Below are 15,495 nucleotides of genomic sequence, written 5' to 3'. Positions count from 1 at the left end.
GGCTATAGAAATGTCAGCAGAATTTTTTAAAAGGCAAACAAAAAAGCAAGTATACAAATGCTCACAACGTTTGTTGGGGTAGATTGTTTCATTATGAAGTAATGTACCAATTAATTTCTCAATTTCAGTCTATAAAAAAGTGGCACTGTGAGGGTTTGATATTAACTAAATGCTAAAATGCTCACAACGACAGTGCTAACACGCTCAGTTACGTTCTGCCAACATTTATGCAATACACACAAAACACTTTTAGTACTAGTAGTATTTTTTGTCATAAATTAAAATATTGGAGGATTTTGACTGGATCATGAATATCTGTACCATATTTTGCGGCAATAATTGTTTAGATATTTCTGTCTGGACCAAATTGGTGGACCAACAGACGGACAATACCAGAAAACCATTTAGGAATATATATTTTTTGGACTATTTTGTGTGTTTACACAGTTACCAAAATTGACGTATCAATCAATCAACTATTTTTGCAGCTCTATTTTGGACAAAGGCATTCCACATATCCATATCTATTAATATCAAACCATGTACATCCTGCCAAAGGAAACTCCTAAACACTCAGCTCCTATACAAGTGAGGTTACTGTACTGGACAAAAATGTAGAGATCAGCACAAACCATATCCAGAGGGATGTTTCTGGATATTTTTACGACTTAAACGTGTTTTCTGTAGCTTCCAACACTCATTTTGTGTATGTACGTCCCGAAAGTCATATATCACGCAGCTTAAATAACCTCTGGTGGGCGTAGGCGGGGATAGACTGTCAAATCAAAATGTAAGAGACAGGAGTAAAATCTCTCCCTGAGAGCCCATGTCTTTAGGATTGTGTGCATTTTTGTTTCATGAGCAAACCCCCTGCAACACTATATAAATAATTTAAAGCATTCAGGACCATATGAGACATGACTACGCATCTGGAAGGGATCCAGTCAGCAGAGTGCAAAGAAAGACACGTTTTCCTCACGTGTACACATGACTCAAAATGTTTCATGCATAAAGATATTTTACATCTAAATCATAAGGTGTGTACCATAACAGCAGACCATATGTGCAACAGTTCACAGATCTATATCCATAAACATCACAGAAAGTCCCTCATGCAAAGTTTAAACTCACCCTTTCACCTACATAGCTTTCCCCAAACATACTGTCTCCGCCTGTCTATCAAAGACAAAATGTCCTATCCACTCTGACTTCATTACATATCATTACTAAAGAAGTCACAGTGATGCTTCCAGACTCTGACAAGTCCCAAACAAGCTCAGCACTTCTTTCATTAACTCCTGAGTCAGCACTGCTCACGTGCAGCTTGAGACATATTTGCAAGCTTGATGTCATATAATCTGAAATCCCCTGGTGTTAAGTCAGTTTTACGTAGGAAAAACACTGTAAGACATCTGTCCTTATGAATCCAAAAACTCATAACCATTTTCTAAACTGATTTAGATGTTGTTGTTTTTTTGTTTGTTTTGTTTTGTTACCATAAAGTAAGATTTTAAATCATTTTGATACTTGTAATCAGGACTCTGCACCCTGTACGTCTGTTCTTGCACAATGTAACTTTGGACACCTGGGAGAGGTGCATGACATTTTAGGACACTAAGACATTATTTCACTCATTTTGGTGAAACTAGATCATATGTTATGTAGAATATTTCATGTATTTTATGTCAACTTTCTTACAGAGATCTGATGGACTAGGTTTCTTGATTAAAGGAAACCTCTGCAAACTGTAATAGCTAGCTATGTTAGCTCACTTTGTTAGCTGAGCTGCTGAAACTGTGACCTCAGAGCACCTGGGGGTTTTTAGTATTTGTACCACAGGCATTTTGGACTACTGTGAAGTGGAGGTTTTCAGGCCAGGGTGGGGGGTAATACAGGCGAATAAAGAGAATAAAGCCGGTGGGCAGGCAACATTACTAGGCTCAGCAGAGGCAGAGCATTGCAAAGGGTGAAGGGACCCAAAGAGGACATTGACGAAGGATGCTAAAAAGAGAAAAAGAGAGTGACCGAGCAAGAAACCACTGGACATCAGTAAATCTGAGACTGACTTATAGTCTTTGGTCAGACTGACGCTAAACTGGACTTATTGCTGTTGGACTAGTAAGTAATATTAGCTGGCTGCTACGTCTTGTCGTTGCACTTGCTTGATGTTTGGCTATTAGAAAAGTTGTTGACTCTTTAGTTATAGTATTGTAACTATAACAAGTTCACGTGTACAGCTGTCCATATTCAAGACACTGGTATTGCAATACAATTTAAGTTTTGGGAACAAGAGTAACGGCAAACCTTTTTACAAATGTTAACAGGCCCTTCACTGTGAAGGTTATTTCCATAAATCTAAAAATACTAATGTCAAATTCAAATAAGTTGTTGTGGCCATGCTGTGTTGTAACACTAAAGCCCCCTTACCACAACATGTGTAACAAGTTGAATCGAATGTAGAAATATCCATTTTAATAGTGACAGAAGGATAAAATACACCCTTCAGTAAAATGATATGATTTAACGAGAATGCATACACACATGCACAAGACACAAATATGCATTCTACACATGCACACACACACACTGAGGTGATTTTTTTCAGTGGCTTGTCAGAGAAACTTGTATGATGTCTTTCCAGGTGGCTAAATTCCCACCTCAGGTAGCAGTAGTTACAAACATGGAAACATTTACCCTGCTCACATGTACACACATGCAGTGCATGTAGACAAATGTGTCATTTTCAATTTCTAACTTTAAGCATATGATGTATGTTTGCTTCTCTCATGATAAAGAATTATACTCTTGTCAGTTTTATACAGTTAGTGCAGGTATCCACTTTGTTTTAATGTCTTTTGAACTTTTATTCAATAACATGGATTACATTAAGCCTTTCCATGCCAGTTAAAAATGTTTTTTCCCCCTAATTCCCTTAACCATAAATGCAGCTATCAGTCTAGTTTGTCATTTTTCTTTAAACACATAATTGTGCTGAGTTTTTTCTCACAGACATTGCCACACAATAGTTGCAATTAGAACGTTGTTTTTTTCTTGGATGTCCAATATTTTTGGCTGAATTCAAGAAATTACCACTCAGTGGCTGCATGATATACAGACTTGTATATCCAGACAATGTGGTATCAATTGAAAGATTCGAGGCCAGTTTTTTCCAGCAGATTTTCACTGCTTATTTCTGTGTGTGTTGAGTTATGAGCCACATGTCTGTCATCAGTTGCTCTATTCCAGAGGTTTTTTCAAAGTGGGCCTCCTGTTTACTTACCTTAGTTTCAATAAATTTTTGGATAACTATTTGATCACATACACACTCTATAGCCCAATATTGCTGTTTAACATAACTTCAGGCTAAACCAAATAGAGTAAAATTCCCTAAAACTACTGTATCTCTGAACTGACAAATCACACGTATTTGGGCTTTTCTGTGTCATATTTTTTCCACTGAGCCTCCCATGAAACTGTGTGATGTGTCAGTATTCAATGTTGAACAGTGTGATTACACAGTCTTTCCATGAAACAAATCTTATTGTTGTCAGTGTGCACCGGAGTGTAAAAATAAACATGTTGACCATTGTGAAAGAACAGTAACTTACTGTAACAAATGGATTAAACACTGCCCTCTCTGGTTCAATGTTTCAAGTCTGTTCTACCTCTAACCACACCCAACAGTGATGTTATGGTGTATTGCCACACCCCAAAGTGCACTTCATCATAACAGTGCCTTGGAGCAAATTATTAGTCACAATACTTAATAACAATAAATAAACAAGAACCTGTAAGAACTTGTTTCTGCAGTCAAAATAACACCTACTTAGAAGGGTGTGACGGAAAAGGAAATCTTGCAAAAGATTGCGTTGTATTCTGCACCTTCTTTTTTGGAAAACAAAATGTAATTCATCTTGTGAAGCAGCTTTACTACTTTGCCCTTTTTTCTCGCACAACTCCCTCTCTCTTTCTGTGCAACTATCTGAATGAAAAGGCTGTTCCACCCATACACAAAGTGAACAAGTGTGTGTCTTGTAGGTATTTGAGAGAAAACACAATGAAAGACAGACAGACAGAAAGATGGAAGGAGGGGGATGAGAGTGGGAGAAGGGGCAAATCCTAAAATCTCATGAGGAAGTCATTATTTCCATTCCCCTGAAAACCGGCACACATACACACATGAATAAATACTAATGCCATACACATGCACATACAGTATATACATACAAACACACACATACACACATGGTAAAGCTGACAAATAAATAAATAAACAGAGCAAAGCAAGAGAACAATAAACCTATTTAGAAACCCATGATGTCTGGGATCCATTCAAACTTTCATCAACGCACACACGCACACACACACACACACACACACACACACACACACACACACACACACACACACACACACACACACACAGTCTCTGCATTGGGCAAGAAATCAGGAAAGTTTATGTGTCTTCTGCTTCCCTTCCCCCTTCCCCCCCCCCCCCTCTCTCTCTGTGAGTCACAGGAGCTGCAGTTACATCTGATTACGACATACATACGGCTACCTCCAACGATGCATTACTCACCGCCTCTCGATGGCTGAAAATTTGCCTTTTACATTTCTATACTTGTGACAGCCAAATGTTTTCACAAAAATGGAAATTCAGAGAATAATTTTTTAACATTTCCCTGAAAGGACATTCCGCACATGTTTGATTGCATCATTTTGTGTAAAAACAGGGGTTTAAGCTTGGGTTCAGATCAGTGAGTTAAGTTAGTATAAGGATTAGTTTTAGGGCTGAAGAATTTAAAGAAAAAAAAAATCTCACTTTGTGGGTTGCAAACTTTGTGAAATGGGTTCCTGGGGGCAACATTGTTGAAAATAAATGAGATCAAACAGATCAGAAACCCATGTTAGCTCAAATGATAAAATCATTGCAGACACTGTAAACGTATCACAGATTATAAACATCCTGCTGCAACTTTTACTGTCCGCTTGTGTTTCTTGTCAGACTTTGTTGTAGAGATTTCCACATCTCAGCATTTACTGCAATGAGTTATCTTAACTGAGACTGGATTTATCCTTTAAGAATAACTGAGGATTAGGGTCTACAGGTTTATGGATGAATACAGTAAATCAGTGAGAAGATCTCATAAGTAATGTACAGTAAAACAAATATATGTGCAGCCCCAGCTTGTTTGAAGGGCTTCCTGGCAAAGGATTGCTCAGCATTTAACGAGAAAGGATGAGAAAAAGAATGGGAGGGAGAGAGGTGGGGAGTCATTAGGAGGGAGGAGGGACAAAGACTGTATGAGAGAGTGAAGGGTTGAAAAACAGAGTGGTGGACCTGCAGCGCTGTAGAAAGTGAGACTGACTGAGAGAGACGCAGCAGAGACACAGACATACAACAGCCAACTTGACTGTAGTCTTCTCTCTCACACACACACACAGACAGACACAGACAAGCAGGTAGGCCAACCTGAGACTTACCAGACACACTCATTCATCCTCATACACTTTCTCACACACTCAGCAGCAGCAGCAGCAGCAGCAGCAGCAGCAGCATGTTCCGGTTGAGGCTCCCCCAGGCAGTGTACGTGCTGTCTGCGTGTGTGTGTTTGATTCTCGCATATGGGGAGGATGATATAGAGGTCAACTTCGCCGACACCTACTACAATGAAATCATAGACGGAGACACACCAGAACGTAAGTGTTAAACTGTGCATGTGTGTGCGTGCTGGAACTTAAGATTTCTCTGATTAAGCTTCTCAGATGGCCGTGGCTGCAATTTTAATTCAATTCTTGGAGCATGAAATTTGATTTCTTGTGTGATTCATGCACAGGGTTGTGTGATTGTCCTTGTATCTCTCTGTCATGACTGACTAAAGTGTGAATCAACATTAGCAGAGATATGGAGGAGAGATAAAGGAACAGCTGGGGTGTAGTTATACTCTAGCTGCTTTATAGGTTGGAGAAAAAGAGAGAGGGAAATTGAGTTGGAGGACAAGTGGTTTAGGTTGGTGTGTCTGAATACATCTTTCAGTTGATTTGATGATTAATTTGTGTGATATTGGTGACTATGTTCCTGATGTTCTTATGGCAGATCAGATTGTTCATTTTCATGCTCCATTTGGTACGTTTTGAGTTTGTTTGTTGAGTACTTTGTGTTTTATGTGCTAAAAAGATAAGGCACAATTATCCTTGATTGATTCCCTGAGGAGAAATTCAATTGTTGCAGCAGCACAAGGACAGAAATAAGTTAATTAGAAGATAAATAGGGGAGGTTTATAAAAGAGGTTTATAAAACTAAAACTAGGCAGCTTTAAACACAGAGATAGAGTACACAGTATGCAGGCTGTTGTGAATGAGATGAGAAGTATCAAAGAATATGCTGTGCCAGAAAAGCAGAGGGCTTTTATTACAGCATGAATGACTGAGCATGCATCAATGAGTATGAATCGCAGAAACTCTACAGTATATCACTATGAAGCTCTTTCCTCAGCTGTTTTGGAAAAGCATCACTCCTTGTGACAGTGTGTACATGAAAGTGTTTGTGTGCCTGCTATGGGTCCCAAAGCTTCATTTAATTTGTTGCTTTAAAGCTGGCAGGAGGTATATTTGCAGTACCAACAGTTAACAGGCATCAAACTTTGCTGTGGGCACAGCCTGCGATGTGATTAAACCTGACCAAAGGCACAAAAAAAGAGAGAGAGTGGCTTAAACAAATGACTGTGAATAGTAAAATACAAGCAGATGAATTACAGCACTGAAGGATTGTTTCTGCTTGCCAAAGCGAGAAAAGGGGGCGCAAAGAAGGACAAAGAAACACACAAAAATAATTGGCTTGCTGGACTAGGAAGATGAAGTGAAATCATGTGAGTTCAGTACAGTTTGTATGCAGGTGTGAGGGGAAGGAGAGAGGTGAAAGCCTGGAGGAAGACACAGATCATCGCTTGTGACCTGCTAAAATCTTTCAATCTCTGAGTGGAATCTGAAGAACAAAATGTGAAAGGTCATGACAGAGTTCGTTTTATAATGAAAAATTACATGTGGCAAATAACTTAACCCAGACTGTTGGCAAAAGGAAGGCACAAGTTGTACTTCTACTCCCCTGAGCGAGGCACTGATCTTCCTTAGAAATAAGTAGTAACCAATTCAAAATAAAGTGCAATAGCAGATAGGACTTTATAGGCCCTAAAATTCTGTGGTGAAAAGTACCTCAAAGGGTCAAGGATTCAAGCTAAGGTAATTTTACACTCTACTTGCTCTCAGATCCATCAAAATCCCTTATAACCTCCTGACAGACTTGCGTTTTGTAAGTCAGATGGAGCAGAGTGCATGAACCTTCTGCCTAATTAATTTTGAACCTTGTGGACAGGCAGCCAAAACAAACCCTGCACTCCTGTGATAATGCCCCTCTTGAAGACATTTGCAGGTATAAACAGTGAGAGACTTTAATCAGAACAGTGCGTCTGACACATATTCTCACACCTGGATTGTTTTATCCTCTTTTCTCTACGTTTCCATCCGCTGTTGTTATCTCTCCTCTCTAATCTCAGCAGGTTTCCTTTTCCTTCTCAGTGTAAAAAGAAACTTTCCTTCCTCCTTTCTCCTCTTTCATGCAGGAGGCCAGGGGATCCTACAGGAAAAGCAAAGGCACTTCCTCTTTTGTCCCCACCTGTACTCTCTTCATTTTACCTGCTGTTCATCTCACTAAATTGTCGTTTTGACTAAACAAGATACCTTCATCCTGCAGCATGCACAGTTTTATTCTCTTCAAGCAGACTTAAACATATTTTCCTTTTCTGTCTGTCTACTTACAACTATAGCCTTAAAGATCCTGTCAAAGCTTTTCAACTGAGCAGATTTGATATATTCCCTGCTTACATCAGTCTCAAGCACATAATACAATGACCTATAACATAATGACAGAGGAGGGCTTAAGAACTTTTAGTACTGGACCTTTGTCAGGCAGACATGCACTTTAAATCCCACAGAACCTGATAGCCACTGCTTGAATCAAAAGTTGTACTATTTGTGTCAGACATTAAAGTAGACAGGGTGTATTCAGGCCCACAGTGTCAGACCTCCTCGTCATACATGTTCCATCTTCTCTCGGATATCAAATGATATATTTTCTGTCTGCCTTTTTCCCATCCCTCTTTCCAGCCACACCGAGCCCAGCCCCCTGTAATTCTCAAGAGCTGACCAAATGGGACAAACTCTTCTCGATGCTGGAGAACAGTCAGATGAGGGAGAACATGCTGCTTCAGTATGCAGATGATATCATCAAGGTGGAGATGGGGTCACTGCGTGGAGAGCTGCTTAGGTTAGTTGGACAAAAGATAAAAATGTGATTCTGAATTCATCCAGTCAATTATAATTTCAATATTTTTATGAATAAACTGGGACGCAAGATTGATTTCTAGTGCTAAATGAAAATTGGCTCAGGAGGATTTAAGTGTTTTGCTAGTTGAGAAGGTTTGAATTTTTCTCTTTTTCTATTGGTTCTTTCGATCAGGTTTATAGCCCAGTACGGGGGTTCCTGTGGAGCTGCAGTTGAGACAGCAGGAAGAAGGATGGCCGTGCAGCTGGAGAGCCGCCTCAGAGAAACCCTGGAGCGCTTCGTACTCAGAGATCAGTCTTCTGCTGTAGCTGCTGGGAATTCTGTAGAGAATTCAAACCTGGAGCTGATGCTACATCAGCTTCTCCTCGCTGCACGAACACAAGCAACCCGACTTGGCAAGTTGGAGTCTAGTTGCTTCAGTAGCCCAGGCGCTGGGACTGGAAAGACAGGATCCCAGCTTCCAGAGGGTGGAGGAGCTGGCAACCGGGAGCAAGAGGTCACATCACGAGAGGTAGCTTTAGACGGAGTGCTGGCTGCGCTGCAACAGACGAAGGTGGGACTGGAGGAGGTGCTAAGGTCATCAAGGCAAAGATACCTACCCGCAGGTAAGATATCCATCTTACTACCAGGAATCTGTGTCTGTCTTTACCTGTTGCTTTCTGTTCCTTCCTCTGCATTTATCTTCACCTCTTTCAGCAGTGACACACAGCCTTCTAATATCCTTCTGCACTGACACATTCAGGTCACACTTCAGGTAAAAAAATGAGACCCCCCTCTGTCGGGCCTTGCTTCTGAATGGTCAACAACCAATCATGCAGCTTGTGTTTGTCCTAAATACCTTTTTCCACTTCCTCTGCCTGTCTCCAGGCATGTTGTCCTCCTCAAGTAGCAACATATCCTTTTCCCTTTACTTACTAACAGTCTCAGTCAGTCAACATGGAGAAGACAGGAAAGTGGGCAGGTAACAGGTCAGCTGTATCTCTTATTGCTTACTATTTCTGTTTGTTTAACATTTACTATAAACACATTTTGGTGAGTCATCACATAACGATATAAAAGATATGATAATTCATTCTTGAACTGACTGTGAACACAAATTCTTCTCAGATTCAAGCGACTGCAACATATGGTTTCAGTCAGCAGCGCTACTACTCTAGTTTGCTCTCCATCCTTGAATTAAACACTGACTAATAACAATATAACTTTAGAGATTATGTGATTAAGTGTGAGTCAGTAAACTAAACTTAATTTACTATAATTAATCAAATTTTAAAAAAACCCAAAACAATAACAGGATAGTTTATATTACTCATCTAATGCAGGGGTTTTCAGTGTCTGAGGGCCTCCCCTCAGACAAAGCTTGGAAAAAGGCACCCCATTACCTACCCTTACTTTAGTTTCGCTCAATACCTTGATATCTATGGGATCATTATTATGTTATTTGACCCCAAATCGCCTAATATTGCTGTTAGACTATATCAAATAGTCAAAACAGCATTTAAAAAGCATAAAAATAGTATTTCTGACTCTGAGAAAGTGTGAAAAACAGTAAAATTCCCTAAGAATATCTTTAAGAAAACAAATTACATGCTATTTCCTTTTGATAGCCATTGTAATAGTAGTTCACTTGCATTCACCTCCCACTTCGAAAACCTCTGACCTAATGCACACATGCACACCTTTACAGTCCAGAAATGTAAAGCTGCCCTACATACAGAGCAGAGGGAGGTGTAATCATGAGCCCAAATGTCCCAAAAACCACACCAAAGCACCCTGGGAAACTAGAGCCAGATGGAAACCATCATGAACACACACACTCAGCATGTTTAAAATGTTTTTTTTTTTCACCATTATTTTTAAGTGGCAGAAACCTGAGACAAATATAACCACAATATTTTGGATCTCTGGTTTTAGTGGGAGTGTGTCACCTAACTGGAGGGACAGAAGGTGGGGGTGAGGGGCAGACTGAGACCAAGGGAGAGAAAAGGAGAGAGAGAGAGAGAGAGAGAGAGACAGACAGACAGACAGACAGACAGAGAGAGAGAGAGACTAATGGAGATTAAAAATAACAAAAAGAGAGTGAAGAACATTAACTAAAGGATGCAGGTTGGGATGATGAGCAAGAGCTTTCTGCAAACTCACTGCAGTCTACTATACTTCCAACAGAGGAAGGCCTTGCTTAAAGGGATACAGACAAATACCACACATAGTTTCGCTCTGTGTTTTACATACCAAAAGACTGACCGACAAAAGTAGGTTTCACAGCGCAGGGCAAGTACAGAAGAGCGTGTTTGAGAGTAAGTGAGTATGTCTGAATAATTAAAAAGTGAGAAGAAGAGGGAAAATAATTAAATGAAGCAGAACAAACCAATGAAGCAGATAACCCAGAGTGGGAGGTGTGTGTGTGTGTTGGTGGGGCAGTAAAACCCTTGATTCATAATCTCATAACCTGACCATGAACTGAACTCTGAATGTGTTTTATTCAACCAGACTGCCACTTGAATGCACCCTTTCAAAGCAGCATTCAGTGGGATCATACTGAGGAGAATGCACGATATGGCTTAACAAACATTTCCAATCCATTTTTGATGCAGACATTTGCCTAACATTATGAAGCAACATATTCCAATAAAGTCTAACTATTTTTAGCAAGCAGTAGCTTTCAATCTCAATGCTGGTTTCTTGTGGAGTCCCCCAAGGTTCAATGTTGGGCCCAATTCTTTTCACTGTTTATATGCTCCTACCAGGTCACATCATAATCCAATCTATTTTAAACTCTCCTTTATCTATCTTCAAAACATAACTGAAATGTAAACAACCTTGAGGACATCAAGTATAGGTTGGCTTAAGTACTTAGTTCTACAGTAATTCCTTTGAAATGATCATATATGGCCCTGCAAATTAAACTACCCTTTTTTTTTGCTCAACCATACACAAAATCAGCACTTGATTCTTGCCACTCTTTTTTTGGTTTCTTTGCATCATGTATTTTATTTCTTTTTTTAATTTCTAATTGTCAATTTCTCTGCGACTGTGTTAAACATGGCATATACATAAAAGTTAAGGACTGGCTTGAATCACCAGCAATTTATTGATACCTGTAAACTAGTATAAGATGTTTTTATGAATATGATCCATATTCTTTCTAGTGATGAGTCTACTTGTTTGGTAATGATGAATGATAACATAGTACATTGCTCCCAACAATTAATTTATGAAATGATAATTCTTATTCAGTGACAATGAACACTATCACGTCTGCTTGTTGTCTAGGTTGTGAGATGGCGCTACTCTTCCCCATGCAATCCCGTCGAATCTACACCTCCGTCATACCAGATGTCCCTCTCTCCCTCTCCAGCTTCACTGTCTGCATGTGGGTGAAGCCATCCATTGTCTCCAACAAAACTGTGCTGTTCTCCTATGGAAACCGCCGCAACCCATATGAGATCCAGCTGCTGCTCGCTCAAACTTCTGTACTGTTAACCATCGGAGGAGAGGCTCACCTGGTGGGGGCTCGGGGTGTGGTGAAACCAGGAGGAACAACAGAGTGGATCCATTTGTGTGGGGCTTGGTCATCTGAGCAGGGATTGGCGTCTCTGTGGGCAGGAGGAAAAAAGGTGGCCACCACACCCGGAGTGGCTGAAGGACATATCTTACCTGATGGAGGCTCACTCCAGCTGGGGCAGGAGAGGAATGGATGCTGCCCTCTGTCTCCAGGCAACGAGAGCGGCGTGTCAGGGTTTGAGGCAGGGTTCAATCCCAAACTGGCGTTCGCGGGAAAGATGACAGGGGTCAACATGTGGGATAGGGTGCTGTCAGAGGAAGAGCTATCCCAGCTGGCTTTGCCGGAGGGTCAGGGCTGCCAGCAGAGGGGGAACATTGTAGCGTGGGGAGTGACAGAGATGGTACCACATGGAGGTGCTCAGTTCATCAACTAACAGATTCATACTCTTCATTGTTCATCATCATCATCATCATCGTCATGATGAAAATCAGCAACATCCTAATAAGCTTTCATGCTAAAACTGAAGAGAGACAACTACTTTTATAATCATCACCATCATCATCTTTGTCCCTGTAGTTTGTAGTTTGTAGTTGTTTTAATTATTATGTTATTATCAAGACTTCTTCATCATCTCTATTGCCACCATTATGAACACTAATGCTGCAATGAAGAAAGTCAATGCTGTGAGAGACTAAAGTTTATTTTTGTAACATAATCTTCTGAACTGTGGCCATAACACTCACACACACACACACACACACACACACACACACTGACGTACATTCAGTTTAGAAAACTTGTATTGTAGCAGGAAAAGCATTTACAAAAGACTTAATGAGACTGCAAGAAAGACAAAGGGTCTATTGTTAAAGTGAACAGGTTCTGAGTCAGTAAACAGAGTCAGCACCAGCCACGCAGGGAAGGGAAATAAGAGGCACAGATGATTCTTGTAACAGAGTGATATATCTTTTAGAGCAATTATACATTTATCTTTGTTTCTAGATTTGTACAGATATGGCAAATGCAGTTAATCAATTATCAATGCAAAAACTGTTTAACATTAATATAATAAAATATGTGCTTTTCTACCTTTGCTGTCTTGTAGGTATAATTATTAGAAGACTTACTGTCACCTGTCCTCCTCACAACTGAAAGCAGAGGTACTTAGATGTTTTTACTTCGTTACTAATGTGTTAATAATGTGTTGTAATGTAATGTGCAGTGCAACACATGATGTATGAAATACCTGTGTGACTGAAAACTGCTGTACTTGCTTTCATTTCAAGCATGGTCAACTAGCAACTCTAGAATTAGCTTCAAACAAATAGATTTTTAGCAACTTATTATTTTATTATCATCGTTTCTTGAATTTGTGAAATCTTTTAAAGCGTTTTTTAAGAACTTACATTTCCAAACTTGTATTCTTTGAAGTGTTTACATTCATATGAATTATATAATTACAGTTCTGCTTTGTTAGATTTTTGTCAGTAGTTCTCATTTAATATTAGGGTAATAAGTCTGTGTCTTCTTTTTTGATACATCGTAAGGTAATAAGAGGTATAACTGTTATATTTGTAATGTGAGTCTGACATCTGATTTTTTTTTTTATTTGATTAAAGAAACTGAGGACAATGTTTACACAATTTAATCTTTGTCTTGTATTATACTGTAATTTGCTTTTGTTGTTCCTGTTGTTCTTGTGAAATTTTGAGATTGAATGTATTTTGTACATAAATATATTTTGCATAACATGAGTGGATGAATGGAGAGTGAGGTATGAATAAACATTTCAAGTTATCTTATACTCTGTCCGTTTTGGGTTTTTTTTTTTTTTGGTCATTTTAAAATCTCATCAACACATATTTGTCAGAGCAAGTTATGATTGTATATTTTAATTAGGGATGTCGAGATACACCAGTACTGACAATAATTACAATAACCACCAATTTGAAGTTGCCCCTGGTGCCTACATGTTAGGAAAAATAAGCGAGAAAACTTTCTACACTCTGCTTTATTTCTTTACCCCAGCCCCTCAGACAGTCCACTAACCCTGTATGAACTCAATGGCTTTCCTGCTTACAACTTTTGACTGTCAACTTACTGTAACTCTTGTCTTTTAGTCATCAATGAAGACTTCTGCTGAAGGTGTTGCTGGTATGGAAGAGTTTGGTGCTTCTTTAAAGTAGGGGTATTCCATATTATAACATTCACACTAATACCGGTATAATTTTTAATATAATTAAATTAATCATATCAAGATGAATACAATATTCTTACTTGCTGATGTAATGACATCATAGCATTACACACAACAACAACAGGCAAGCGAAACTAACATTGCTACTGGCTCCATCGTGGAAGAGTTAGCTCCAAAACAGTGAGCAACTACCAAGTAGTTTGGTTTCAATGCATGTACAACAAACCATGCTAATATGTAAGAAGTGCAAGAAAACAACAAAAGAGGGCAATACAACAAAACTTATTTCACTACCTCAAGCAGAAGCACCCGCTTGAGTACGAGGAAAGTCAAAAGTGCTACAAGCAGAGTTCAGGAAAAAGTCAGACTGTGAAAAATAACATTGCACCTACATCTAAAACTGTATCTAAAATAAATGAGGTGTGACATTCAAATGAATCCTCTTAATCATAAAGCCTACAACATTAACAAGCTGTATTTAACTGGAGACAAATGCTTTAGATCAACATTTAAAAACACAATGTTGGAAGGCTTTGCCTTGTCAAGTTACCCTCTAGTACTGAGAAAGAATAGTTTTTTGCTACATGAAGCTTGGATTTACATTTAAAAAAAAATGAAAGTCAAAATGTTATCACAACAACATTTGCCTTTAAATTCTCAAGAGAGCAACATGATATACAGATATAACATATAATATAAATTCAAGACATATGTTATGAAGATACTTTCATAAAATATGTATATTTATTAAAATAATCTGACAGTGAAAATACATCTGCAACTGTAGACAAATATTTTTCTTTGCTTTTCACATATGCTTATAGTTTACTGTGGCACATCCCACTATGGGCCCATTAGTGAAATATAACAGGTTTCTCCTGCAGCTACAACCTCTGCACAGTCTCCAACTGTGTCTGCAACTGTGACCTGTTACGAAATGGAAACGTCACCTTTAACGTTCAGGACTCCCATTGAACCCACACAAGCAAAACTTTTCTCACTCTGTCTTCTCTTAACCTTACAAGCCAGACTACAGTAACTACACCTGTTTCGCATCAGGGGAGCCAAAAAAAGACATATCTTTGACAGATGACACATTTCAAACTTGTGTTAACTTAAGATCAGGTTTTACTTAAAGAAGGAAGGAACGTTTCCCTATGGGGCCAAAGTAATGCCACATGTTTCTGTGTGCAGGTACTGGGTACTGTAGCAGGCTATAAAACCTCTTTTCTGTGTCCTCCTGCTGACATCCTGACAACTAGGAAACACATACACATATACATCCTCATAAAGCTCACTATACACTGAACTGACAGACAGATGATAGAAATATAACAGAGTTATAAAATAGGTCAATTTATGTGCTAACTGTCTTCCAAAGAACACAGAAAAATGAATAAAACAAGCAAGTGGAAACCTCAGTGTATAGTAACAAACATACAGTACACACAC

The 15,495-nt window shown here is 39.1% G+C and overlaps 2 protein-coding genes across 2 annotated transcripts in view; one reads left to right on the top strand and one right to left on the bottom strand.

Annotated features, from left to right (window-relative positions):
* The window catches only part of veph1 (ventricular zone expressed PH domain-containing 1), a 75,997-nt gene that overhangs the window by 47,081 nt on the left and 13,421 nt on the right, over positions 1–15,495 (bottom strand). The gene's annotated exons all lie outside the window — the stretch shown is intronic.
* ptx3a (pentraxin 3, long a) lies at positions 5,296–13,650 on the top strand. Its single transcript, XM_010737357.3, has 4 exons — positions 5,296–5,700; positions 8,164–8,323; positions 8,516–8,946; positions 11,615–13,650. Exons 1-4 carry the CDS (start codon positions 5,559–5,561, stop codon positions 12,277–12,279), a joined length of 1,398 nt encoding a protein of 465 aa, XP_010735659.3. The 5' UTR covers positions 5,296–5,558; the 3' UTR covers positions 12,280–13,650.

This window comes from Larimichthys crocea, chromosome VII (genome assembly GCF_000972845.2).
Source record: "Larimichthys crocea isolate SSNF chromosome VII, L_crocea_2.0, whole genome shotgun sequence".
NCBI classification, from domain to species: domain Eukaryota; kingdom Metazoa; phylum Chordata; class Actinopteri; family Sciaenidae; genus Larimichthys; species Larimichthys crocea.
The sequence above is the reverse complement of the archived record's forward strand: the minus strand, read 5'-3'. Positions and strand labels throughout refer to the sequence as shown.

Bases quoted from the DNA above. Each gene is read 5' to 3' on its own strand.
- ptx3a (XM_010737357.3), top strand. From the start codon at position 5,559: ATGTTCCGGTTGAGGCTCCCCCAGGCAGTGTACGTGCTGTCTGCGTGT. The intron at 8,324-8,515 runs GTTAGTTGGACA...TCTTTCGATCAG, and splicing joins CTGCGTGGAGAGCTGCTTAG to GTTTATAGCCCAGTACGGGG. The intron at 8,947-11,614 runs GTAAGATATCCA...CTTGTTGTCTAG, and splicing joins GCAAAGATACCTACCCGCAG to GTTGTGAGATGGCGCTACTC.